Below are 25,878 nucleotides of genomic sequence, written 5' to 3'. Positions count from 1 at the left end.
TATGTTGGACAGTTTTTCCTCTGTGACTGTTACAAACTCGGTAAGTTTATGATGCCTAGTGTTTTAAAATCTGTTCAGATTTTAAATGTTGTGTAGCGTATTCCAGCCTTTAGTCTTGTGTTGCAGCACCACACTGGTCAAATTGTGTTATTGCAGGCCCTTACATTAGGTCATATGAGGTCAGTCAACTATTTGACAACAAAAATATTTATTGGCATATTTTTCTTATTGTTGACGTTGTCGATAATGTCTATAAACATTCTTGAATTTTTATAAAACAAATATTTATGTCCTTGTTATCTCTCTACATATAGAAAAATAACTACCTTTTTTAATATTTAGCAAATTTAATTATTTAAATATGCAACTTATACTTAACTGACTTATAACCAGCTTTGTATTGTTACAGTGTTGGTAGTATATGTAAACATACATGTTTATACTTTCTATGTTACTTGTGTTATATCCCTTTTTAATCATCAGGAATAAACCTGCACCCAGATATCTCATTTATTTGACAGCTGGATGATGTGTTAAATGATTCGGGTGAATTTTGCAGACAAATAAATGTTTGTGTGTTCAGGTAACATGGAGAGAGATTGCGCACAGTTCATTTCATATTCTTCCCACATTTTAACAATACACAGCATATTTTTAAAAGTTATCTTTTTAAAATTGGATTAATTGGTTTTGTTTAATTTTTTGTACTGTTGATTGTTTTCTTTTTCTATTTTGTTTCTTTTCTGGATTCTTAAAAAAAAAAAAATTATATATATATATAATTTTTTTTTTTTTTTTTTAACTGCCTATGCAGTTCATGGTAATACTAAAGGGCTAATTAAATGCTTTTTTTTTTTTTTCTGAGGTGCACCTATAATCTTAGTATGTTTTAAAAAAAAATCCAAAACAGTCATAATTTGGATTTAAATGGTCATTTTCTGCCCTCAATTTAGCCCTCTGATTTGAAAGGGTGCGTCTGCAGTCTTTGCATATGAAATCAGCATTACGTGTGGAACTTTCACTGTGTTTTTAAAATAACAGCCACCAAGACTAAATAATTAATCAGAAAAAAAAGTATAGCATTATATTCAAAACTACTCCCGTTGCATTAAAAGTTGCTGCCTTTCACTGTAGCCGAACACAGCCATGTCATGATCATCTTATTGCAATGTGATTTCTGCAATCTCACAAATACTTATCATAACTATCATCGTAACTACCACAGTGAAAACGATGTAAATAAGAGTCTCGTTGAGCAGTACAAATCGTGTTATTGATTAGAATAGGAGTTTTGGCGAAATCAAATCATTGATAGACTCGCACTGATCTTGAAGTAAGGGGCGTGTCAAGGAGAAATCGTCGCAATTTTAAATCTGGGCATTTCAGAAGGGTAGAAAAGAATAATTAACGTTTCAAACTGCAGACATAGTTTTGAGTTTTGAAACTTGCAGCATGTTTTTATTGTAGAGCAATCTCTCATATGTGTAAACATTTCATGACCCCTTTAATAAATTCCAGTATTTGATTTTTAAGGACATTTTTATTCACTTTTATATGATAAACAGTGCTGGAACTGTGTTTGGTTGCCACTTGATATCCAAAGTGAGATCAGTTCCTGAAGCAAAATCGGCTGCAAATCCTCGTCCTCACTGATCCTACTGTGACCATTTTCCTTTTTTCCCCAATAACTTCTTTGAGTGAAATGTTTTCCCTGTGTGCATGTGATTTCACACCCCTTCAGCCTTCCTTCCTTCCATCTTTCTTTAAATAAACGGGCAAATGTTTCTGTCAACCTATCGGCCTTGACTCACTCTCTTTCTTTTCTGTCTCCCACCCCTCTCTCTCTCTCTCTCTCTCTGTGATGTGTACTGTGAGATTGATTCTGTGCTCCTGTCCCTTTAATGTCATTTAAGTGTTTCTGTGGGCGCTTTTTTCCCTCTGCCAAAAGCTCGCCTTAGAACCTGATGAGGTATCAACAATAATATAAAAAAGAAAGGAGCAATTTCCTGCAGTAACCATAGTGAACGCTTTGCAGCATGATGCGGGTGCTTGCTTTAGCCCTATGGGGGTTGCAGTCTCCATTCTAATGATTAAAGCAGGAACACAAGCCTGCGAGGCTTTTTACAATATTACACACGCAAGTTCAGAGTGTGGCCAGCACTGTAGCAAATCCCTTAGTCTAATATAGCACATGCATATTGAAATGTGCATTTTTCTTCTGTGAAAGTTTGAATGAGGTTGAAGAAAATTTTTTGAAAAATTGCCCATAAATCACATTTTACTGAGTGCCAGAAGCCTCTTTCCGGTGCAGTGCGTTTTTGGTAGTTCCTAATTAATTGCGGAATGTATAGCGCTGTTAGATCCAGCAAAAAGCGAAATCAGCAGCCCTTTTGCCCTGTGGCTAATGCAGTTCAAACACTAGAAAATGTTTCATGAAAACAGGAAATAAAAGACAAGTGTTGGAGATGAGAGGCAGGAGGGAGGGAGAAAGAGAGAAACATGATGGAGTGAACAAGGAAGTTAAACGAGGAGGGGCAGACGGTATGAACAAACAGAAAAAAATAGCTCGCTAAAAGGTTGACCAAGCCGGAGGAAAAGACGGAGTAGAGTAAATTGAAAAAGAAATGGTCCATAAAGGTGAAGAGATGAGGCTTGTGGAGATTTAGTGGAGAGGCCTGAAGATTTCACTCCAGCTAACAGGCCTGAGGGAGGAAGGAGTGTTTTTTTGTGATGGGCTTTCACTATGAAGGTTGCATTCATTTAGTGGAGTTTTCTTTGGATTGGTCCTATTCATACAGTACGGTGCTTGTTAATGTGATGAGATTACATTGGTGTGAAATAATAAATTACACCTTCGATGTAAAGTGTATACACACACACACACACACACACATGATAAACAAGATGTTATATTGTATGATGTTTTGTGAATATTTAATGCTTATGAAGCAAATGCAGGAACAAGATTTATCATTATTAGTGGTGTCATAAATCAACCCCAAACACCGCTAATAATGGAAGATACATGTGAAAAGCTAATCTTGTTAGCAATAAATCTAGGAAGCAATAAATACCCACCAGTGACATAAATAAACCCAAAACCCTAAGTATTAAACTGCAGCATGGAACTTATTCTGCTAGCAATTATGTAGCAAACTGCTTAATTAGACAACCATTCAAAAGTTTGGGGATTTTTTTAATGTTTTTGAAAGAAGTCTCTTAGGTTCACCAAGGCTGCATTTATTTGATCAAATAAACAGTAAAAACAGTAATCTTGTGAATGTGTTCTATTTTAATATATTTTAAAATATAATTATATATTAAATTATTATATTCCTGTGATGGCAAAGCTGAATTTTCAGCATCATTGCTTCAGTCTGCCATGTCACATGATCCTTCAAAAATTATTCTGATAAGCTGATTTGGTGCTCAAGAAACATTTCTTATAACTATCAATGTTGAAAACAGTTCAACAGTGTTGCTCTTTTTTTTTCAAGAATGTATTTGAAATTATAAATATTTTGTAACTAACACATTTATTTTTTGCTAAAGTAATTTCTTTCAAAACAAGAACCTTACTAACCCTCAAACTAGTGTATGTCCTAGCACCATGATAGCAATTTTCCCACAGGTAAGCACCTAAAGCAAAAAGTTTAAATGTCTAATTTTGTGTATTATTGTATTTACTTGTCTGCTGATAAATATTAGCCTTAACATAAGCTTCCTCACGTGGTTCGAGCGCATCAGTATCATGGTGATCCTGCTGAACTGCGTCACTCTGGGGATGTACCAGCCCTGCGAGAACATCGACTGCACCTCAGAGCGCTGTCAGGTTCTACAGGTCAGTGTGGACACATATATACACTAACTAGCTCTGTTCCAAAACATGGTGAGCGACCTACTAAGTCAGCATTCTAAATGTCACAAAATGGAACAAATGGTCTGCCGATCTTTATTTTTTTATTTGTTACCTTGTTGGGCTCAATAGGGAAATTAGTTTTTCTGAAATATTTAATGCACAATTATTTAACTTAAATTAAGTTACCTTTTTGAATAGCTTTGGCAGCAGGAACAAACCTAAGATGCCTTAAAATGCTGCCTTCATGGGAAGCTCCGTAGGTTTTGAGACAGAGAATCTATATTACTGTTTTTCCTGTCTAAAATCAACCTGATGCAACAGACCAGCCCTGAATGTTGTTAACGTGTCTTGTCAAAATGCAATTTTTTTGTTAGTTAAAGAGAGTTTTTGGATCATACACAGATTTCCAGCCCATCTTGTATCAAGATACAGTCTTCCTCCTTTCTTTCCCTCCATTTATTATCATCATCCCTTTCGACTCTCTGTGGTTAATGAGGCTCTCTCTCACTCTGAGAGGTTGACGAAGCAGACAGAACTCGGGGGGTTTGTGTTGACAGAGTATGTCCTTTAATTGCTTATGTCATCTTTCGGGAGCTTTAGGGACGTTTTTATGTGTCCTCTAAACTCTCCATGCATCCACTGTCCCAGGAGCCCTGCTGTGTTCATTATCTTGCCTGGATGTGACGGCTGGGTCCAGGGAGTCTGTTCAGAGACCACACATAAAAACGTGCATGATCGTTGTGTGTTAGAAAAATCATCGCCTATGGCACTGCTCCAGTTCAGCTTTCATGGTTTCATGCAGTTGGTGATCATTCTTTTCCATGTAGTTACAATGAACGTAGACTAAGCCTTTCAAGCTTTAAAAAGGACACAAAACACCATAAAAGTTTGATTTAAAAAGGGGTCGATACAACAATGCACTTTTTTCCTAGTCTTCTGCTGAAGTCTTATTATAGGTGTATGTGACGAACAGATCTAAATTGAAGTTATTCACTAAAATCTTGACATCCACCTTAACTTACATTTGTATGTTCATGGGAGCAATGTCAGATTCGTGAACATATTCATGATTTATTCAATTTCAATGAATTGAACTAAATGTCTCTTTGATCAGATTTGGTTGGCAGTTGATAGCTTACAGGAGACATTTTCAATAAGTGACTGCTTTAATTTCGGTGTGTTTGTCATTCAAATCTGGCTTCAGAGGACTTGTATGAGCCACTTATAATTTTTTCTGCTTTTTAAATCCATTCATTGTAATTGGGGGGAAAAGGGCAACAAGTACTAAAATTCTCAAGAATTTATTTTATGTCCTGGAAGAAAGTCATTCATATGTGTTTGAAGCAACATGAAACTGAATAGATGTCTTGACTTTCATATTCAGGTAATAAAATAGTAGCAGTATTTTTGCCCTACTTTTTTCATAGCATTCATCAATGCATGCAATATAAACTCACTGTATCTTATAAATAAAACAGGGCTCTTGCGGGCAGCTCGTCCCCACACCACATCAATATGAGATGAATTTATACGCTCCTCTTGTTGAACAGTGTCATCAGGGATGGTTGTAGGTTGGTGAGTTTGACTTCTGTCTGCAGTTGTGAATCTCCTCAGTGTGTGCAACACCATGAGACATTTTGCTACACCGTCTAGATTCAAAAACCCTGTGTTCACAATAATCAAGGCGTAGACCAATTTAATCTGATGGAAAAACGTACTGCTTAATGGCATAATTCACCAAGAAATGAAAGTTCTGCCATCATTTAAACACTTTCATGTCTTTCTAAACCTTTATGACTTTCTTTCTTCTGTAGAATATATTTAAAATCTTGTGTTTTTGCACATACAATCAAAGTCAATGGGGTCCAAGCAACACTGGACCCCGTTGACTTCCAGTGTAAAACACACATACACAGATGATCTACAGAGGAAAGTAATTCATAAAGGGATAGTTCACCTAAAACTGTAAGTTTTACAAGGATTAAACATAGGCGAAGTGCTGTAAGTCATCTTAAAGGCTTTTAGTCCAGGAGATAAGTTATCGAGATCTTCCCCTAGTGACTAGGCTTTCCGCCAAATTGAATTGAATTTTATAGCAATTCCCAATCACTTTCCACAGTGCATAGCCCAATTAAGAAATAACGCTGACTGTGAGCTTACCTCATATCTCAGGCTTACCTGTGAAAGTGGCTTACGTTGCGGCAGGTTGGAGGCATCAGACGTCAGCTTTACCTTCTCATAGGTGCAGCTGAAATGGAGCGAGAGCCATGACTCAATGTTTTACCAGTCAAGATGGCTGACAGTATTCCCTCAGTGAGCTCTCACTGTTCAGAGCTGTACTTTCATTGTATAAAAAGAGTTTTGAAGAGAGAAATGCAAATTAAGAAGGTCTGCAATGCGATATTTCTCACATTAGCTTTTTGGATTGACTGCAAAACAAAAAGACGGGGTTGAAATGAAAACTGTGTGGGCAGGAATGAAAGTCTGTCTCTCTCCTGCTTGCTGTGTGTGTACCGACTCGTATAGAGAGCCATATGTCAGGTATGGCATGTGGAAGAAGGTAGCTTTAGAGGAAGCATCCTCTTGGCGCCAGGATGTTTGCGTCCTCTGGTCCCACAGGGGATCTTAAAGCAGTGCTGTTTTGCTCGCCTGCACTGGCCGGTTTCAAACTCTTCGTTTCTCGTGCGGGCATCCATCCAAATTGGCATCGCTGCCCAATGGCCTCCTCCCTGTATCACACATAAACACTCTGTAGTGTGAAACAAAACCTGTATCAGTTCTACTTGGCAACTGGGGACATGCAAAGTGACTAAGACTAAGGGGCACAACGTAACAGACGCTCTATTTTCTGCATGCGTGTGCAGGAAAATTACGCTTCTCACATCGTTATAATTATCCCTGCAGGGTTGAACTTAAAAACTGAACGAGTGACCAACATGAGAACAGAAACAAAGCCATTGATGAGGGCGATCACGGCTTGACTGGTCTGTGTAATCAGTCGCTAGAAATCCCAGCTATCTGTGGCGTCGTAATGAGAACGCAGCAGGGCTTTGACAGCGACAATCACGCGTCTGAGTGTTTGTAAGGAGCTAATTAACAGCCCTCTTAAAGTCTGTGTACTCGCGCAACTCAATTGTTTATGAAAGAAACGTTTTCTGTCAAATGGATCGTCTGCTCTGATCATCAGTCATCTCAGCATCGGTTGGGAAATGAGATCCAGGGTGGGTCGTCCGGGGTCAGGTAAAGTGAGGGTGAACAGGCTGGATGCTGACTGGACTTCATAATCAATCATTCATTCATACAAGGTTCTTAAAAGCCCTTGCGTTTCAAGCTCATTCAGTGTTTGACTTCTCTCAGGATCTCATTAGCTCTCATTGGCAGTCAGATACTGTGTATTAAAAAAACTGATGCCGTGCAACACATTGCTAAGTATTTTGGTTACGGTGTCCTTCCCAGAGCAAATTTGAATGCTTGGAGGTTATATTTGCAGAGTATACAGTTGAGCAGAGCAATTAATGGATCGTGAACCAGATCTGGAGAACTGAATCCATCCAGACTGCTAATCATTTATCAATTAAAATAATTACGGCGTGTCTGTCTCTCTGTTGTTCTTTAATTATCTATCTATCCATCTACCTACAGTATCTGGGTATCAAGCTATCTGTCTGTTCTGTCGCTCTATCTATCGTTCGGACTGTCAAACAGTTTTTGAGCATCCTTCTTCCTGAAAAGCACCAGCCCTCACTGATTTACATAGGAATAACAATTGACGGAAACAATATGTGTCTTGTTGTCTGACAAACAGCTAAAGGAAAAACATGCCTTAAAAGTCTCGATGATGGCCCAATGCGTAGCTACCATTTTCTTTCCAAGAACTCAGGTTCGCTTTGCAATCAGCCAGTAAGTGAAAGACCTAATCTTATCTTAATCTTATGTTGAGTCTGTTTTCCAAAAAGTATTTTTTTTATTTCTTTTATTCATGTTTATCGTTATTATTAAGAATTTATTCAGACAGGAACAATTTAAACTGGGCTTTACAACTTGAAAATCTGTGGTATGTGGGGAGGGACATTCTCATTCTTGAGTACATCAGATTGGACAGATCTGTGCTGTGTTTGTCAGCTTTTGGGAGCACATTATAGTGATAGTCTCAAAGCAAAATATGGAATTAATGTCACACTAGATTCAGATTTGATAGGGTCTGTTAAAACACACACTGTTATACAAGTGTCTTTGTATAAAGACTTCATCTCTCCTTCTCTCTATCTTTTAGGCATTCGATGCATTTATCTATATTTTCTTTGCACTGGAGATGGTGGTGAAGATGGTGGCTCTGGGGATCTTTGGCCGTCGCTGTTATCTTGGCGATACTTGGAACAGACTGGACTTTTTCATCGTCATGGCAGGGTAAGGGCACTTCCGTTTTCTTTCAGCCTTTCTTGACACACCATTCATTCTAGCTCCAGGTGAATTCGGGGGCTATAGTAACCCTGAGCGGGTTTACCTTTTACCTCAGTAGAGACGTCTGCATTCTGTGACCTGTATTAATGGACATTTCATTTCAGTTGTTCTGGGAAATTGGCTCGTGTAGAATATGACTAAAGGTTTACAATGTGATCTCTGAAGTATGTGTGCTTCATGTTTAGCTTCAGATTGCCCTTGATGGGCTTTTCATGTATTCTGTTGTATGTCCAGACCAAACACTTCAACTACAGTCCTTCAGATCTCACTTATGTCGAGTAAAAGCATCCCACATGTTGTTTTGATGCTGTTTTCAACATCTCCCAGTTTTCAGTTCTAAGAAGAGAAGTGAAAACTGCTAGAACTGCTATGAGAGTATTAATTTACCAAACTTTTCTGAACAATTCTTTGAGGAGGACATCAGAACAGAAAGGAGAAGCATTGGATCAACAGGACAGACCTGCTGGAGCGAGATAAACTTGTTTTCATTTGTAATACACACACATAGTCTCTGTCTCTGTCAAATTTTCCTCTCTAGATCACAGGAAACAAACACTCATAAGTTAAGAGGCTGAACAAATTGGAACACAGCCGTAATGTGATACAGGGTGTTAATTTTTTATTATATGCTACCTTAATTGGCTATGAGCAAAGCGTCCCATAACAATTTTTCATTCTCTCATTTCCTTTCTGCTTTTTCATGCTAATTTAATTACTCATCCAAATGTCTGTTCAAGTACTGTAGGGTAGTTCAGGGTTTGTAAAAGTGAGCATCCCCATCCCAGGTTCTTCTCAGATCTGGCAGAATTTGCTGAGTGAAAGATTACACTCATTATAACATGATGGGCTTGAATGTGGCCTTGTGTAATGACAGACATTAGTCTCTCCCATGCTGGTCCTTCTGGCATAAAACACTTTTTTGTCATGCGCACACACACAAATCACAGTTTTGTGGTCTGTGATAAATTCCCACTATTTTTGACAGTTTGGACTTGTTGATCTTGTCAAAGCAGTTTAAGGTTATATACCAATCTATCCTGAGGGTTTTAGAGGGATGTTGTGGGTTTTTAGTTGGTCATGTTGGGAGACCAGATGGCTGACCAGTTAAACCAGATGAACACCAGCTTTTAAGGGATCCCTTTAACTTGCTAAACCTGTCAAATATTTTTTTTTTTCAATGTGGTTCAGGGCACCTAGTTTTCCCTGCTTCCTACTATTTACCTTCTGAACTGAAGACAAACAGCTAATTACAAAATTGCTTCAAAGTAGATTAAATTAGCTGGTATTTACTCAGATAAATAAGTACATCTAACGCTCGAGGGAAGGTATTGATGGAGGAAAGCACTGAGAGAAACACTGAATTTATTACAATTCACAAATGAAATGCTGTGCAAGAAAACCATTAAAAAACTGCAGACAGGATGGACATGTTTAATTTATCAAACAATTATCATTTTTTTAAGTGTTGAAGTCATGATTTGAGAGCAAACAGCAACTAAAAAAAAATGTCAAATGTGACCCACTGGAAAGTGTAAAGTGTATGTTACTTCCACGACCCAGTGAATCGGTCTGCACTGCATGGTTGAAAAAAACTTAAGTAAACAGATTTTCTCTACACTCTCCAGTGGGTTGCGTCACGCTATGCGGTTCAGTTGAGTAGTGCCGTTTCATCTCACTTTCAGAGTGTTCGGCTTCTCGTACAGCTTATAACTAATACAGTAAGGTAGTCTGCATGAGGGACCTCTAAAGGAATAGTTCACATAAAAATTTCAATTCTGTCATCATTTACTTCCCTTCATGTTGTTCCAAACTTGTATGTCTTCTTTTTTATTTAGTTATGAGGTAGCCAAACACTTCAAAAGAGGGATGAAACTCAACTGTGCAGTGCTGATGAAAATCCATGTGACCTTTTGGCACAGAGCGGATCCGTTTCTTATGGTACAGCACAGATCAGTTTTGACCACCTGCTGCATATGTCTTAGGTGGATGTAAAATGGAATTTAAAATATAATTATTTCTGTGCTTTAGACCTTGCAGATGATGTAAACTGTTCCCTTGAACTGCTCAGACACATCTTGGGGCATTTTAGTGTTGCTATGTTGTGCTGTGTTCAGTTTCTTGCATACAGAGCTCGTCTATAAGGAAGGAAGGTCAGGAGAGAGTCAACTTCAGATTGGACTCACTGTTGATAGGGGAGCATGCTTGCGCACTCCTTGTACCACGGGCAGAGTGAAGATATTTAGAGACAGCAACAGTATGGAGGAATGTTAGATTTTTACTGAGGAAATCTAGGATACATAAAGGGATCATTGTACTTAAGTTGTTTACTTGTTTACTTGATCATGGGAATATCACAGTTTGGTCATATTCTAATCAAGCAGTCATCATGTAAACGTGCCAACCTGATAAAAACATAACCTGATTAAACTAATATTTTGGTTTCTCGATATCAGAATAAATGCTATTATGTTCATCAAGGCTGCATTTATTTGATCAAAAACACAGTAAAACAGTATCTTGTCAAATATTATGATGATTTAAAATAACTGTTTTAACATAATTTGTTTTTGTGGTAGCAAAGCTGAAATGTCTCACGTAATAATTCAGAAACCATTCTAATATGCTGATTTGGTGCTCAAGAAACATTTATTATTATCAATGTTTGAAACTGCTGTGCTGCCTAATATGTTTGTGAAAGCTGCAAGGATTAGTTAATCAAAGTTAAAAAATAGCATTAATTTGAAATATTTCGTAACAGTGTAAACATCTTTGCTGCCACTTCTGATTAATTTAATGTATCCTTGCTGAATAAAAGTTATAATTTATTTCAAACAAAAACTTGTATTTTGTAATTAATCACTCTAGTGTGCTGTTATCAAGGACATGAGTGAGAACTATTGATTGGATTAAATTACTGCATTAGAAATCGATTGAAATAAATGGAAAGCAAATTCATTATTTCCACAAGAGAATAGCAGGAAAAGAATGTTGTGCATTAGTTTTTTGGGAATATGCTTTTTGGGAATATTCCAGCTGTGGAACATTAACAGAATAAAGAAAAAAAAAACACTTTTTGTGTTATGTAGCCAGAATTGTATTGCTTTTTAACTTGTACAAATATCACTCACAGTATTAAATTAGTCGACTAATGACTAATGACAGTCAAGAACAGCCGACTGACTAAGCTACTTCCTCACTCTTTAATAAGACACCTGCGCTTGTTTGTCTTTCACGGTTTTGACACTTCTGGGGGCAATCATACAGAAATATTCTCAGAGTAAGACCTAACGGCAAATTCATTTAAAAATGAAATCCAGATGGGACGTTTAACAAACGTAAAGTCATTTGCACTCTATGAATGGTGGAATTTAAAAACTGCCGGAGCTCAACAAGTATGAAATATCACCCACAAGCGACTACACCGCCATTAGTGCACATTTTAATGAGAACCTGCGACTTCCCGGCGACGAAGACATGTTAAACAAAATAAAATCGAAATGTTACTAAGTACCCCCTGGGATACACGCACACCTGCTTGGTAAACACTGGATTAAGAGCCCTGTTACGTCAAGTCCTCTCCTGTGTGTGTTTCCTGTGTGGTGTGATGTCTGTGATATTTTCTAGACGACTCTTTGCTAATCCTTCTGTTGTGTTGTGGGTGAAGCCAGTGAGGCTATCACTAAATACACACCCAGCTTACATGCCTCTTTCTCCCCATTTTCCTGCCCCCCGCCCCCCCAAACACACACACTCACACCCAGCCTCAGAGTTTCTATTCTCACAAGCTTAGATTGCCTCACTGCCTTTTTTAGTCGCTATCTCTGTCTTTTTCTCTCTTCCGTCTCCACACCCACAGAAGAGTCATCATTTTTGCAGTCTCATTTCACAAGATGCACACAACAGCACACATACACACACATACACACCCCACACATTAACACTCTAGAAGACTGACGGTACATGAAAGTGAGGGAGATGAAGAAAGAACAGAAGAAAGAGGCTGCAGCAAAGCAGTGAACAATTAGAGAGAGGCTGCCCGTCGGCAGGTAGCTAATTACTCTCACAGACACACACTCTGATTGATGTGTGCTGAAACAGCCGAGATCTCTCTCTCTTTCTCTCTCTTTCACTCGTCTTCCATCTGAGCCTCTGTTCAGGATTTGCCTCTGTTTATTTATGTCTCTCCCCACAATACCTCACATATGCTGTTTTTTTTTATTTTTCTCTTTTATTTTTGGCTTTATTTTCTCTTTCCCTTCCTTTATCACTTTGGCGTGTTCCCTCGCTGCTTGGCATAGCATGGTTGATTTGTAATTCAATTATTCTGTTGAAGTTATACTAGATTCACCTGGGGGGCCTGAGATATAGTAATGACTATATTCATTACAAAAGTAAAGTAATGAATCCTATCTCCATCTATCTATCTATGTAGCTATCTAGCTGTCTGTTGTTCTATTTCTTTCTATCATTCTATTCATCATTATGTCTATTTATCTGTTATTATACTAGAGGTGGGCGATATAGATGTAGATACAATTAACCAGTAGAAATTTGACAACCGGTAGAGATTTTTGGACTATCGTCTCCATCGTGGTTACACGGTCACAAGAACTTAACGTTTGCACATGTGTTTAAGCATTGCGGTTTAAAAACAAATAATTTTAAGCCACTGAAATGCAATCAGCAGCGAAAGAGAAGTCATTTCACTATATGCGTGTGCTGTCTGAGAGACTGTTTCTGAGCGCGGTCAGAGTGGCACACACACGTGAAGACGATGTTCAAAGAGCACAGGAGTATTGAAAGTTATTTTTGTCGCTTTATAGGATTTGAACGATTAAATACACTAACTTGTATGTTTTCAAATGCCTGTCTTTAATAGTATCCTCGTCAAGACGGTAATTTAGGTCTTAAGTGGAAGCAAACCGCTGAGAAAGAAAACGTGTAACAGTATATTGAATCTGGATAGCTCTTAAAGTGACAGCAGTCTAATATTCCTGATAGTCGAATCATATGTTTGGGGGCAGGGTGCAAAATACATTACCAAGAGTCAAGTCAGACATTCGACAATCATAATTACTGACGTTAACACACAGGGAAAATGTGTAAGGAGCGCCTCGTATATACAAAAATAATGTTTTATGTTTTGATTAAAAGATAGTTAACATTAAACGTCTTCGAAACCCTAAGAATTCACAACAGTTTTTTTTTACAACATTGCTGTCATTATAACGTTATGTATATGACAGTAGTTATTAATGTTCTGCATTTATGTTTTGAGCTGTGCATGCTGAAGATGACCAGTAGAGTGAAGCATTTGATAGCAGGTTTTTAATCAATGGGATTTAACTCATCATTTATCTCATATAGATTACGCTTCGTTATTTATACAACATAACGTTAATATTACGACTGACGTCATAATCTGCACAAAATGCCCCGAATGCGAACGTGTCTGCGCACTTCTGAGTGAACTCCTTTTGTGGGCGCATTCTTCATGCAACAACTTGCAGAAACATGGCAGCTAAACTTAAAAAATTCACAGCGTTTTATTATAATAGTGTTCTCATTATAATGGTATGCATATGACAGTCCCAGTCATAGTTATTAATATTCTGCATTGTTGTTTTTCCTGCTCGCACTGCGCACTGAAGATATAATCACCGTAGTACTACAATTCTTATTTAAACTGAGAAATTGTACAATTTTATGCACAAAATGAGCTCATTTCAAATTTGATACCTGCTACAGGTCTCAAAATAGTTGGGACGTGGGCATGTTTACCATGGTGTAGCATCTCTTCTTCTTTTCAAAACAGTTTGAAGACATCTGGGCATCGAGGTTATGAGTTTCTGGAGTTTTGGTGTTGGAATTTGGTCCTATTCTTGCCTGATATAGGTTTCCAGCTGCTGAAGAGTTTGTGGTCGTCTTTGACGTATTTTTCGTTTAATGATGTGCCAAATGTTCTCTATAGGTGAAAGATCTGGGGTGCAGGCAGGCCAATTCAGCACCCGGACTCTTACTACAAAGCCATGCTGTTGTAATATCTGCAGTATGTGGTTTTGCATTGTCCTGCTGAAATACACATCATCTGGAGGGGATCATATGTTGCTCTAAAACCTTTGTATAATTTTCAGCATTCATAGTGCCTTCCAAAACATGCAAGCTGCTCATACCATATGCACATATGCACCCCCATACCATCAGAGATGCTGGCTTTTGAACTAAACGCTGATGACACGCTGGAAGGTCTCCCTCCTCTTTAGCCCGGAGGACACGGCATCCGTGATTTCCAACAAAACTGTCAAATTTGGACTCGTCTGACCATAGAACACTTTTTCACTTTGAAACAGTCCATTTTAAATGAGCCTTGGCCCACAGGACATGACGGCGCTTCTGGACCATGTTCACATATGGCTTCATTTTTGCATGATAGAGCTTTAGTTGGCATCTGCAGATGGCACGGCGGATTGTATTTACTGGCAGTGGTTTCTGGAAGTATTCCTGGGCCCATTTAGTAATTTTTTTAATGACAGAATCATGCCGATGAGTGGTGCAGTGTCATCTGAGGGCCCGAAGACCACGGGCATCCAACAAAGGTCTTCGGCCTTATCCCTTACGCACAGAGATTTCTCCAGTGTCTCTGAATCATTTGATGATGTTATGCACTGTAGATGAGATTTGCAAAGCCTTTGCAATTTGACGTTGTGGAACGTTGTTTTTAAAGTATTGCACAATCTTTTTACGCACTCTTTCACAGATTGGAGAGCCTCTGCCCATCTTTACTTCTGAGAGACTCTGCCTCTCTAAGAAATACCTTTTATAGCTAATCATGTTACAGACCTGATGTCAATTAACTTAATTAGTTGCTAGATGTTCTCCCAACTGAATCTTTTCAAAATTTCTTGCTTTTTCAGCCCTTTGTTGCCCCCGTGCCAACTTTTTTGAGACCCGTAGCAGGCATCAAATTTGAAATGAGCTCATTTAGTGGATAAAAGTGTAAAATTTCTCAGTTTAAACATTTATGTTCTCTATGTTCTATTGTGAATAAAGTATTGGCTCACGTGATTTGAAAGTCATTTAGTTTTAATTTCATTCAAATTAAAAAAAAAAAAAATCCCAACATTTCTGGTATTCAGGTTGTAAGATTTTGGTCATATTGTCAACCCCTATTGTATACTGCATCATGCTATCTATCTACGGTTCTGTCTGTTCTATCGTTCTGTCTCTCTGTGTCATCTCTAATTTTCAGTTAGCATTTATTGGTTTTACACCCTGCTATGGGTTTCATGTAATACAAAATATACAAAAGATAAGCAGATTTGTCTTCAGGTATGTGTCTCTCTGTCCAGGAGGGACTGCTTCTGTAAGAATATTTGATGCAGAAAGACCTTCTGCAGGTTTAATCCTTCCAGGTGGAAAGGAAATTGATGAGCTCATCTCTCTGGTTTATGTATGTGTGTGAATTTGCATGTGTGTCTGTGGTGGTTAATTTGTCTAAATGTGGCTAGTTCAGTTCTGCATGTCCTCTCGTGTCCCTCTGTTAAAGACATCCTGTAGGCATCATGATGCCTTTGAGGGTCAGACCCTTTTGCCATTAAAGCGTGTTTGTGTAAATTGTGTTAATGTCAGTGTGTTTGTAGAGGGGAGAGATCCTGCTCTCTTAGGTATTCTCACTCTATATGACATTTCAATCGCCAGTCTGACATTTCAACTGATTCTACAAAAAAAAAGGAAAAAAGCTCTGCTGATATTTTTGGATCATCCAACCTGGCCAGTCTTACTTCTACCAGAATGTTTGCCTTGAGTGCAAGTGTGTACTTGTGCCCTCTGAGCATTTGTGTGTATTCACCCAAAGCCTGCATTTATGCATATAAATGGAGCATTTATTTTGTTCGTAATCAGGAACACTGTGAAGAACACTACTTAAAGTGCTACAATGTTGTCCGATTATACACCCGTCTCATTGGCTTCACTCTGAAACAAAATAACTCAACATGTAGTGTTCTTCACTTAGCTGTCCAATCCCCTCTCTGATCCTCTATTCTAATCAGCTCTCTTTGCATGAATGAATAATGTATGTATGCTAATGAGAGGACCAGCTGCTGTATGTGATTAGCAGGTGTTTATTGAGTGACGGACGGAGCGCTGTAGGCTCTGCCTCCCTCAGCAGGCCTGAGCGTGAATAAGTGAAGATGTTATGGAAATTCAAAATGAAAGAGAAGAAGAAATATTTTTCTACTAGATTGAAATTGAATGGGATGTTCAGAATGAGTTGATGCAGTAAGGGACATCGCTGTTACAGCAGTATCGCTCCAAATAATGCCATTGAAACCATTTTTTAATGGCGGTGTTGTGTTTAACGTGGCATGTATGGTAGTAGATATTCCCACGTAGCTTGAGGTACTCAAACTTGTTTGTGGAGCAGCGCTCACGGCTCATGCTTAACATTGCCATGTATTATTTGAGTTCAGAGCAAGAGTCTGCTCGCACAGGATGCTAGATGTAGCGCAATAGAGTGGAACAGAACACAGGGATCTCGAGACTCGTTTCTCAAAGAAGAATGTCCCAGGTTTCGTATGTAACCATGGTTCCCCCGAAGGGAACGTGACGCTGCGTCGAGACACTATGGGAACGCCTTCAGCGTGACCACGCTCTGAACCACGTGTGTAATCAATCCAATGGATGGGCGAGACGTCACGGGCAGGTTATGTAACGACCAGGAAGCTTAAAAGCACGTGTGATGGAACCGGCGTCAGTTTCTAGGAATGAAGCAAGCGCTCACAGGGATGCCGGAAGTATGGCCCCGAGAACCAGCGTCTCGTGCCTTTCGGGGAACCATGGTTACATGCGTAACCTGGGACGTTCCCCTTCAGGAACTCAAGCTGCTCCAAGACGCTATGGGAATGAGGTGCCCACGCCACCAGACTTACAAATCCCTGCCTATTGTGGAAGAGCACAACTAAAGCGAGAGAAAAGGAGCCAGGAGTGGCTAAAGTCACGAAGGCCAACTTCTGGAGGAGTGAGCCTTGACCCCCAAGGAGAGGGGAGATCAGAGGACTCCTGATCCACCACTTAGCATAAGCTTCTCTGGCCGGAGGCCTCAGCCTCAGCACACCGGAGGAAACGTGTAACTAGGGGAGTGTTTGCCCACTGACTGGCCACCAAGAGGGGCGTGGCAGGCCGCAATGGCCGCCATGTAGACCTTTAGGGTGGAGTGGGTCAACCCTGCAGAGAATCAGGCCTGCAGAAACTTCAGCACTGTACCAACAGGGCAGTTAACTGGGTCAAGCTGGCAGTCTCCGCACCTTGAAGTGAAGAGTCTCCACTTCAGGGCGTACAGTTTCCTCATTGAGGGAGCTCTGGATTGGAGGATGGTCTCAACAACCTCGGTTGAGAGACCAGAGGCTATGAGTTGTGCCCCCTCAGGGGCCACACTCACAGTTTCCACAACTCGGTGAAAGATGGAGCCCCCCCGCCTGTGAGAGGAGATCCATCCTGACGGGAATCTCCCATGGAGAGCTGTCGAGGAGAGAAATCAGGTCCGAGAACTAACTCAGCCCGGCCAGAATGGGGCTACTAGTAGCAGACGGATCCCATCCTGGTGCACTCTCTCCAGAACTCCATCCTGTCAAGCCCCTGCCTTGACAGGATGTCTGCTCCCGTATTGAGATGCCCAGGAATGTGAACTGCTCTCAGCGAGAGGAGTTTGCCCTGGGACCACACAAGGATCTGGTGTGCCAGCCTGCAAAGGGGGCGCGAACGCAGACCTCCCTGGTGGTTGATGTAAGAGACCACCGCTGTGTTGTCGGTGCGTACCAACACATGGTGATCTCTTAGGTCTGGGAGAAAGTGTTTCAGTGCTTGAAACACTGCCAGCATCTCCAGGCAGTTGATGTGCCATGCTCCACAGACAGCGGGCAGGGTGGCCACTCATGACCGCTCCCCAATCGGTGAGGGACGCGTCCGTCGCTAGCGTTACGTGGTGACAAGGAGCTCCCAGCACCAGGCCCTGAGACAAGAACCAAGGTTCCCTCCACATGTCTAATGTAGGCATCACCGCATGACCTTGAGCATGCGGAGCGACTTTCCCCTCGGGGAGAACCCCTTGGTCTTGAGCCACCACCGTAGGGGTCTCATGTACAGCAGGCCAAGAGGTATCACGTTGGACACAGCTGCCATCAGACCCAGCAGTTTCTGAAACTGCTTGACAGTGAGTGACCGGCCATCTCTCAGTCTCTTGACTGTCGTGAGGATCGACTCGATCCGAGCAGGGGACATACGTGCCTGCATCGTGGTCGAATCCCACACAACACCCAGATAAGTGGTTCTCTGTACTGGAGAAAGCACAATTTTCTGGTTAAAAGTCTTAACCCCAGCTCTTTGGAGTGAGCGAGAATGACATCTCGATGCCGAACCGCCATCCGCTCTAAATGAGCTAATACCAACCAAACGTCGACGTGGTTGAGCATGCGGATGCCCTGGAGTCACAGAGGAACCAGAGCAGCATCCACACACTTCATGAAAGTGAGGGGTGAGAGTGCAAGGCCGAAAGGAAGGACCCTATATTGGTACGCTTTGCCCCCAAAGCAAACCTCAGGAACTTCCTGTGATGGGGAAGGATGGAGATGTTGAAGTATGCATCTTTTAGATCGATCGTGACAAACCAGTCCTCGGACCTGGTCTGAAACACGACCTGCTCGATAGAGAGCATCCTGGACTTCAGTCGCATGACTGAGCGGTTCAGTTGACTCAGATCTAAAATAGAACGCAACCCTCCATCCTTCTTAGGAACGATGAAGTACCAGCTGTAGAACCCGGACTCTCTGTTGTGAGGAGGGACCACCTCGATGGCGTCCTTCCTCAAGAGAGTATTCGCTTCTTGTTCCATTACCAGAGCCTGCTCAGGACCCACCAGTATGGGAATGACCCTGTTGAAAGGCGGCGGCAGAGCGCCGAACTGAATGCGATAGCCTCTTTCTTCAGTTTGCAGGACCCATCAAGACACATTTGGCAGTAGTTTCCACGCTACCAAATAGTCTACTAAGGGAACCGGTCTCTCGATAATTGAATAAAATAATTGAAACAATAGTAAAACTAACTAATAAAAAAAACGACAATATCACATAACAAAATTACTAAAACTTGAACTAAAATAAAAAATAAAAATCTAAAATAAATTCAAAATCTTAATAAATACTATAATAATATCTACAGTAAATAATGCTCAAATCTATGCCCATCAATTGAGAAGCACTGATTTAACTGGCATCATACTGTAAGACATTATGGAGGTGTCCTGAAAACTTTTGACAGTAATGGAGAGAGAATGGGTTTTGAGAAAGGGAGATACTACAGGGAAAAAAGAGAATAAAAGAGGTTGAGTAAAAGGAAAGAGGGAGAACGAGTCAGTGATGAGTGCACATCAAACTTGGGAGTTTTCCTGAAGCCATGCTAGTCTGAAGCTTTTCAATAATTCATGATGGACATGCAGGAAGGCAGAGAAATCTAGAGAGAGAGAAAGAGCGGGATGGAGGGAGAAAAAGCAGTGTGAGCTGTGTGTATCTTAACATAGACATAGGCTGTGTCCGAAAATGCATTTCAAGCGGTACATGGAGGTAGGAAGGCATCAAGGCCCCTCTGAATCCAATGTTTGCATAACATCCGATGAAGGCAGCATACATCTATTTTTTGCTGCCTATGATATCCCACAATCCTGTGCATGTTGTCCAATGGTTTGAAGAAAGAAAAAACTGCATCTGATGTAATGGTTAAAAGCAGTAAATGAGTTCATAAATGTGTAAATTTCCAATCAGAATTCTGTTTTAAGAAGAAATGACCATTGCAATCTTTAAATATTCACTTGGTTATCTCTAAAGCTCACTCATATTTGTTTTTCAGTAGATCATTAGGCGTGACGTTATGGTGTCTTAGAAGGTCTTCATGCTAGTTCTGTCTGTTTAGTCATGGTCTGACTGGGCAGTAGGGCACCTGCCTTCAGTTTTGAACAGTTCACAGTTGTTGAGATTGTTATTGTGAGGGTTTCTTCTTGTTAGCATGTTTCTGAAGGGGATCGGTGATGGGTAGTATAGTAGTTAAGGACTGATGACCCAAAAATCTCAAGTTCATGGGGCGATCTGCAGGGTAGCCCAGAGCAAGGCAGTTAAACTCAGGTTTTTCCAGGCTTGCTGATGCTATAGTAACTGTACTATAGGACATTACATATAAAAAGTGTAAGCTGAGAATAACTTAAGTATAGTACACTCTTTGCATGCAGTGGATAAAAACAGAACAACATTTCAAGTGAAGGCTATGCATGTATCACAATTTTACTACATCACTGAATATGAAATTAAAGTGTTTGAACAGAAATCATAAACCGTTCTAGCAATTTGGACACTGGTCCCCCTCCATCATACTTTTTTTATTCATTATTGTGTAAGTTCTCAGACATCAGACATTAGATGAAAAATTTCCACAAGAAAATTCATAAAAAGCATCCCATCAGCAGAAGCATCATGGAAGTCATGAAAATACAAGGTATGCATTCTACAGCTGCATTGTATTGGGAACACGCATAAAATCCAATTGATGCTGATTGGTTGTGATTTTCTTGCGTCAGCATCACACAGCATTTTTAGTTTCTCTGTAGACAAAAAACATTGCTTGTCACTGGAATCTTGTCACATCGTGCATTGCTATGACATGGTGTATATGTTATATTTGTTAAGAGAAAACTTCTGCCTGTTTTTATGAGGATTTTCATGGGTATTATGAAACATTATGCCCTGGAATTTATGATTGTTATGGAGTGTGTCTGTCACTGCCTGAGCCACACACGTGTGAGCCACACAAGCAGTGTGTGTGGCAGCGTCCCACTACTCAAGTGCTGACACCGCTGTCAGTCAGACAGTAATTGACATAATGGGATTGTCAAGCTCTACAACACCACTGCAGTCGATTGTTCTTCTGTGTTAGTACTACGAAGGAACACAGTCCGTGTCCTCATCTTCTTATGCTCTCTCTCTTGTTTCTGGCCCATTTCCAGCTCAGAATTACTCTTTTGCCTTAAGCCAAGTTTATTTAGATAAATCTATGCCGCTGGGGGTGACGAATATCCCATAAGTCCTTTGTACAACTTTTATTAACATGCAGTCTCATTGGTACAGTCATAATGATTGGTTACTTTTCTAATCAAGGCACAGCATGTCTGCACCTGCCTGTCGAAATGCAGTGCTTGCAACCAGATGTTTAGTCTCTACTGAATATTTTAATTAGCTCTTTGTTTCTACTCGCCGGTGGGTTGGATACAAAAAAAAAATCTGAATTTCACTGCAGTGTTAATTATTACGGTTGTTTTTGGTTTTAGTCCTTTAAAGGGGACATAACACACACAGTTTCACCCAATCTCATGTTAATCTTGTGTACCTATAGAGTAGTATTGCATCCTTCATATCTCCAAAAAGTTTTATCATATTTATAAAAGAAAGATACAGATTTACGATTCTCTCCGAAAAAAGCCGAGCTCCTGGAGGCGCGCCGTGGGCGGAGTTAAAGAGTGACGAGCACTTGAGCGCTGATCACCAACAAAACAGAGACATTTGATGCCGTTTCACTTACCATCTGCAGTTCTGAATCATGACCAGGATCTTTTATAGCTGGGACCGCTCCATCTTTCAGTATCAAACGATGTGCAAATCCAGCGTCGAACTGGGCCTTGTTTATAAAACGTTCGTCAACAAACACACTTGAGAAATTCTGTTGCTGCCCCGAAAAAAACAAACTGCATCCACTGTTTACGTAATGCTGGGTTCTTCGGGAAGCTGAACAAGGTTATCTTTCCCTCAAAACCAAAAACACACTTCTTTAGAGACATTCTTCCTGAGCGAGTCCCGTGCAGTGCAGCCGAATAAAGCGAGTTGATGGGCGCGCTCTTGCTCTCGCTCTGGTTGATGCATGCACGGGCGCATTCTTACGGGAGAAATGCCCATATAAGGAGTTCCACCCTCGTTTACGTCATGAAGAGCCACGATCGAAAAGTAAGATTTTTGGCACAGAAATACTCTTTGTCCATTCTTAGCATGAGAATCCAACTCTTTAACAGTGTAAACAACTCTGAATGCATGAAACAGCATTGTACCCCCCCTTTAAATGCAGTCAATATTTTGTTTTGTCATGTTCATTAATTTTAGGCCGCTTTACTTGGACTAAAATGACATCTAATTTTAACACAAAAAAAATGTATTATTAAAAAAGTACAAAATTAAAACAAATATTCAGACTTTCGAAAAAACATTTTAAAACCATTTATGTATAAACCTGAGCTCCTAAAATTATTCATCAATTGTATATCAATTATATTGATTAGCAATTATATTGAGTACAGTGTTATTGAGTTCTGTTAATCTTTATGCTATAGTAATTTATTTTCCACGTAGAGCATACTATGGTGGCCCAGTAGTGCACAACACATCAGAAAGAAGCTACTACACAACAAAATTATCACAACACAACGGAAACAAGTCGCAATACAATGGAAACAAGCCGCAACACAACAGAAACAAGCCGCAATAAAATGGAAACGAGTCGCAACACAACGGGAACAAGGCGCAACAGAACGGAAACAAGCAGAAACACAATAAAATTAGTTCTATGCATTGTGTTGTGGCAATTTTATTGTGTTGTGGAAATTTTGTTGTGTTGCGCACTACTGAGTAGCATACTCTGAATGTGACGTGCGCATTCTGGCCAGTGCATCACTTGTGTATTTGCATAATTTTGTGCCAATTTAAGTTGCAAAATTATATTTATGTTCTGCATACAGGTGCATATGGCTATGGGGGGTTATCACAAAACTACTGTCATAAAAAGTTATAGTTTTGTATATACATAACTCCTGAATAAAAATTTAAATGTGTTGATATAGTTTTGAACAAATTTGATTGGTTTGTCGATAGTGAGCGCAAATGCAGGTGATAAGCGGTTTTATTAAGCGAGTCATTGAGTCGTTCATTCAAACGATTCGTTAAAACTGCCGATTCATCAAGAATGAGACAGATGTTTGTGCATGGGTCATTGAATCTTTGACTCAACCGATTCGTTCAAAACACTGAATCATTCAAAACACGATTGAGTGTTGCTGTGAGATGCGCTATGCTGTGATCTTTGTTGGGATTCATCGGATCTATTTTCGCTGCTAAAATAGACCAAAACAGTCATTATTTCGTCTAAAATGTAAGTGACTTAATATTATTAACTTGTTTGTTGAACTGTCATATGAAATCAGGCTCACATTTTCAATCGTGAGGTGATGGTAAATTAAGTGATGGTCAATTGTCAGCTCTCTTGGTCGTCAGGTCGTGTGATGTATGTTGCTGAACTGTATTCAAATGTTATAAATGTAAAAACACCCAATTTAGTTTATTTGTGTGTGCTGCGCTCATAGACTAAAGACTAAAGCTCATAGACTAAAACAGCGCTCATTTGTTTGATTTCTCCTCGAGAAGCTGCGCAAGCCTCAAAAGTTTAAGGTCCTTGCACCCTGACTGAGTCCGAAACTGTCGTATTCGTTTTTTCATATTCGTCATTTGGTGGCTCTGAATTGTCAAAAACACCCCTCAAAATATTTGCGGATGGTGCGCAGGCAATGACGGGGCGTGAGCGTGGGCTAGCTGCTCACATTCAGCAAGTAGCTCCACTTGTGAAATGGACACATTGCATGGTCCATCGCGAAGCACTAGCTGCTAAAAAAATGCCAGTTCTTTTTGACTCCATGCTGAACCAATCCGTGAAAATGATAAATCTTATCAAATCACGGCCGCTAAACTCTCGCTTGTTTGGGGTCCTCTGCCAGGAGATGGGGTCAGGGCACGAACAGCTGCTTCTGCACACTGAAGTTCGCTGGCTCTCCAGGGGGCGGGTGTTACAGCGGTTGTATGAGCTGCGAGAGGAGGTGAAGTGGTTTTTGACAGAAATCAAATCAGATCTGGCGAAGCATCTGGATGACACTATGTGGCTTGCGTCTCTGTCCTATTTGGTCGATATATTTGACCGCTTGAACGGCCTCAACCTGTCTTTGCAAGGCCGCGAAACTCATATCCTTGCAGACAAAGTGCACGCCTTCACACAAAAACTAGAGCTCTGGCATGGCCGCATCAGTCGAGGGAACTGCGACATGTTCCCCAGCCTTGCAAACTTTATCACTGATGCAGGCACATCACACGATTTCTCCTCCCTATTTCAATCAGCATCTGAGCACCTGTCAGCAATGAGAAAACAATTTGCGACGTACTTTAAAGAGGATTATCGCTCTTTTGCATGGGTTCGAGATCCGTTTGTGTGCACAGCAAACGAGCTATCAATTGATATGCAGGAACAGCTTATTGAGCTGAAGAGTGACAGTAGACTGAATGAACTCTTTAGCTCCTGCCCTCTTTCGTCATTCTGGGCAGCATTGATGCAGGAATATCCTGAACTCTGTGACGTCGCCTTGATTCTCCTTCCTTTCGCGTCGACATATTTGTGTAAGGCAGGATTCTCAAAAAAGACTTCACTCAAAACGAAATACCGCAATCGTGCACAAATCGAGGATGATTTGAGGCTATGTTTATCAAACATTGAGCCAAGAATTGAGGATCTTTGCAAGGCAAAGCAGGCTCAGGTCTCACATTAACATCACCTACCTGCAAGCTTCTGTAAAAATGCAGATGATGCCTTCTATTAGGCCTAGTAATAATAACAATAATAAAGCATAAATTAATATCAGAGGTCTGGTGCCAATTCCCAATTATAGCAATAGCCTAGTAATGATAATAGGCCTATACGGATGATAATAATAATAATAACAACAACAACAACAACAATAAAGCATGTAACCTCAAATAATTATATAGCAGTAGCCTAGTAAAGATGATAGGCCTACTACTACTCATAATAATAATAATAATAATAATGTCTGCAAGCTCACATTAGAAGTCTGGTGCTACTGCCAATTATAACAATGGCCTAGTAATGATAATAGGCCTACCTACCGCTACTGATGATAATAATAATAATAATAATAATGTGGGCCTAAAATAATTACCAAGGGCTATCTATCTATCTATCTATCTATCTATCTATCTATCTATCTATCTATCTATCTATCTATCTATCTATCTATCTATCTATCTATCTATCTATCTATCTATCTATCTATCTATCTATCTATCTATCTATCTATCTATCTATCTATCTATCTATCTATCTATCTATCTATCTATCTATCTATTCATCTATCTATCTATCTATCTATCTATCTATCTATCTTCATCTATCTATCTATCTATCTATCTATCTCTATCTATCTATCTATCTATCTATCTATCTATCTATCTATCTATCTATCTATCTATCTATCTATCTATCTTCATCTATCTATCTATCATCTATCTATCTATCTATCTATCTATCTATCTATCTATCTATCTATCTATCTATCTATCTATCTATCTATCTATCTATCTATCTATCTATCTATCTATCTATCTATCTATCTATCTATCTATCTATCATTCATCTAT

The 25,878-nt window shown here is 39.9% G+C and overlaps 1 protein-coding gene across 4 annotated transcripts in view; it reads left to right on the top strand.

Moving 5' to 3' along the window:
• The first annotated feature begins 3,526 nt into the window (after positions 1-3,526).
• cacna1ia (calcium voltage-gated channel subunit alpha1 Ia) overlaps positions 3,527-25,878 on the top strand; it is a 107,176-nt gene continuing 84,824 nt past the window's right edge. For 2 of the 4 annotated variants that reach the window (XM_058768451.1, XM_058768448.1), the window contains exons 1-2: positions 3,527-3,841; positions 8,133-8,266. In XM_058768451.1, the coding sequence (XP_058624434.1) occupies positions 3,752-3,841; positions 8,133-8,266 (224 nt within the window). In that variant the 5' untranslated portion in view covers positions 3,527-3,751. The remainder of the gene's footprint in view (positions 3,842-8,132; positions 8,267-25,878) is intronic. The other 2 variants (XM_058768449.1, XM_058768447.1) reach the window with 1 other exon arrangement.

Source organism: Onychostoma macrolepis, chromosome 03 (assembly GCF_012432095.1).
Source record: "Onychostoma macrolepis isolate SWU-2019 chromosome 03, ASM1243209v1, whole genome shotgun sequence".
NCBI classification, from domain to species: domain Eukaryota; kingdom Metazoa; phylum Chordata; class Actinopteri; order Cypriniformes; family Cyprinidae; genus Onychostoma; species Onychostoma macrolepis.
This window is presented reverse-complemented; position numbering and strand designations above follow the sequence as displayed.